Raw genomic sequence first — 2,698 nt, 5'->3', positions numbered from 1 at the left:
AGAAGATGATGGCGATGACGAGGCGGTGAGAGATAGCTAAGGTCGCTTTTCCGGTTTTTCCCCAAACACATGCCCACAAACTCACAGACATACTGACACATGTCTGTGGGTTAGATATATACGTATTTCGTATTCCGTATGATATATAGGTATATAAAGGGAAACATATATACTGTTACCAGGCGTGGCCGCTGGCAGTGCTGAAAGTGAAGCATCTTGTGCAATGTAAACGAAACGTAGCCGATAAAAATAATACGAGAGGCAATTTCGATTTATTGACAGGTGCTTGGCTTTATTGAAACGTTTAACTCGAAAACCGAATCGACCAGAAGGAGGAAAGCCGCCTTCGACCCACACACCTACAGACATATGGTATGCAAAATTGTGCAAAACGATAAAAATTATGTGAGTTTCATTTTGATTTATCACTGCGACGCTGCCAGAGTGGAGTTTGCTCGAACCGAGAATTTGGCTGTGGGCTGTTAGATTTGGGCTTGGGTTTGGGTTTTTGGGCCATTTAATGGGCTAGCATAGATAAGGAGCAGATTTATGATTGTGCAATACCGAATTTGGACAAATTTAATTACTGTTTGGCCCGTACTTCCTGTGGAAAGGAGGCACGCACTATCATAAATTCCAATGTGCATTTAATTTTGTCAAGTGACACGTCCGCAAAGACACAGTCGCCCGTCAATGGCCCGGCATTATTAAATAATGAAAATTGAATAGTCCTAATTCGGCCTGATGACAAAGTGGGTCCAGGTAAGGCGTCTTGTCTACGGGACACGTGCCACTCTCACACGCAAACAGACACACATGCCGACAGGATAGTCCCAATGCCTCCAATTGTGGTTTTCCTTTTGTCGCTTCCGTTTCCGCATAATTTTTGCAAGCGGAAAGCTCGAGAGCAGCGCGCTAACAAAACATTTGCTAAAACGGAAGCCGACAAACACACAGGACGACTCGGGACGACCCGCAAACACACACAGAACACTAAACCCCCTTTAAGCTTACATAATTTGGTGTTCTGAAGAAAGGTGAACTCAGGTTCAGGTCCAAAAAAGGGCCAATGCGGGCACGTACGAGCTCCAAAAAGCGCCCCTCGTCCTGCGTTCCACTTAATTTGTCGAGGACAACGGGAAGGAATGGGGGGAACGGAGGAAAGGTTGCATGTGATTTGTGTCAGCGGCGGAGTCGCGCGTCCAGGATATGTCCCAGACTATATTTTATGCCGCCGGGCGACAGTTACAACAATAAAACATTTCGGATGTCTTGTCTTGTCGCCCGTCTTGTCCTGCTCCTGCGGATCCTGATCCTGCGCCTGCTTCTGCCACTGCTTGGGGTCCTGTCCCCTCAGGCCAGGACGCATCCACGCACCTGGCCAAAGGGCTGAATCGGTCTGGCTCGTAATGAACGATGCCTGGCATTTTCTTGTTATTTTTTCATGCCGCAGACGTTGGGCGGACGGCAGCGACATTATCCTTGTAGTTAATGTGGGCGCCCTGCCTTTTACAGGCAATGCACGCACTGCCTCCCACGCGGTGGTACAGTGGCTAAGGAACCGCATTATGTGGGTAAAAATCTCATGAACCGGTGTGTAATTATAATTATTATAATTTTGTGTATGTATGTAGAAATGAATAAAATGTGCTTGTGCTTTTCCTTGTTATGTGAGTTGTATTGAGTTTTCTAAATAAATAAGTGATTTACAAAAAATATCTAGTTATCACTGAATAAGATTTATAATACAAATAATTCCACATCCCTTGCCAGTAAGCTTCATAAGTTGAATAAACTCAGACATGAATAGAATGTTTTCCCGACTTGCAACTTCGAGCCTTATTTGGCGTCGCAGCTTTTCCATTTCGACTGTTCGACCAAAGGATGCCTGCTATAAGGCCTTTGAGGATAAGGTACGTGAATACCGCCTTAAGAGTCCCGATGGCAAGCCAGTCGATCCTACTCCCGAATACTACCAAGAGTTGGAGGAGGCCCTTGCCAAGTTGGCCGAGACCTATGGCGGGGGCAAAGACGTGGACTTGCTCGAGTTTCCGAAATTTCAAATACCCGATATAGAAATTGATCCCATTTCGGTTTTGGATCTGTAAGATCTTTAGATTTGTCTTAGCTTATTTCTTCTGACAATATTTAATTTGTAGTCCCGAGAACAAACCAAAGAAGGACGAAGGGGGCAAGACTATTGAGGCCAAGGAGGCCAAAGGTAAAAAAGGCGATCCCAAGAAGGGCAAAGATGATAAGGACAAGAAGGCGAAAGCCGGAGGGAAAGACGATAAGAAAGACAAGAAAGATAAACCAAAATCCGATGAAAAGAAAAAATAAGCCTTCAAATATGGATAGTTTTTCACATATTTTTAAAAATTACTTGATGTAGAATCTACATGGTAGATTTCCAATAAAGTTCGTTTGTAGTTCCACTGTAACATCGCCGGAAGAATAAAAGGCTGGATGTCAGGAATGCCCCGCAGCCGAGATAATAATGCCGCAGTGTCCTTTATCCTTCATCAGCCTTGGTTTGGCTCACCTGCCTGCCACCAGCCAGCAGCTACCTGCCATGTGCCTCCTGCCGCCTCCCACTGACTTGGCGGTTGACTGGCAAATAATGCGTTACGCATACGCACTGTATGCCCGTGGGCCGCCGGTGAAGCCTGCGTGCGGAAGTGACAATGAGACGGCATTT

The 2,698-nt window shown here is 45.7% G+C and overlaps 1 protein-coding gene across 1 annotated transcript; it reads left to right on the top strand.

Moving 5' to 3' along the window:
• Positions 1–1,747: 1,747 nt before the first annotated feature.
• Positions 1,748–2,441, top strand: ATPsynCF6L (ATP synthase, coupling factor 6-like). Its single transcript, XM_017235053.3, has 2 exons — positions 1,748–2,104; positions 2,160–2,441. The coding sequence occupies exons 1-2, from the start codon at positions 1,803–1,805 to the stop codon at positions 2,338–2,340; spliced, it is 483 nt and encodes a 160-aa protein (XP_017090542.2). The 5' UTR covers positions 1,748–1,802; the 3' UTR covers positions 2,341–2,441.
• The last annotated feature ends 257 nt before the right edge of the window (positions 2,442–2,698 follow it).

Source organism: Drosophila bipectinata, chromosome 3L (assembly GCF_030179905.1).
Source record: "Drosophila bipectinata strain 14024-0381.07 chromosome 3L, DbipHiC1v2, whole genome shotgun sequence".
Taxonomy (NCBI): Eukaryota; Metazoa; Arthropoda; class Insecta; order Diptera; family Drosophilidae; genus Drosophila; species Drosophila bipectinata.
This window is presented reverse-complemented; position numbering and strand designations above follow the sequence as displayed.

Coding starts and splice junctions, on each gene's coding strand:
- ATPsynCF6L (XM_017235053.3), top strand. CDS start 1,803: ATGAATAGAATGTTTTCCCGACTTGCAACTTCGAGCCTTATTTGGCGT. Junction 2,105..2,159: donor CCCATTTCGGTTTTGGATCT/GTAAGATCTTTA, acceptor TTTAATTTGTAG/TCCCGAGAACAAACCAAAGA.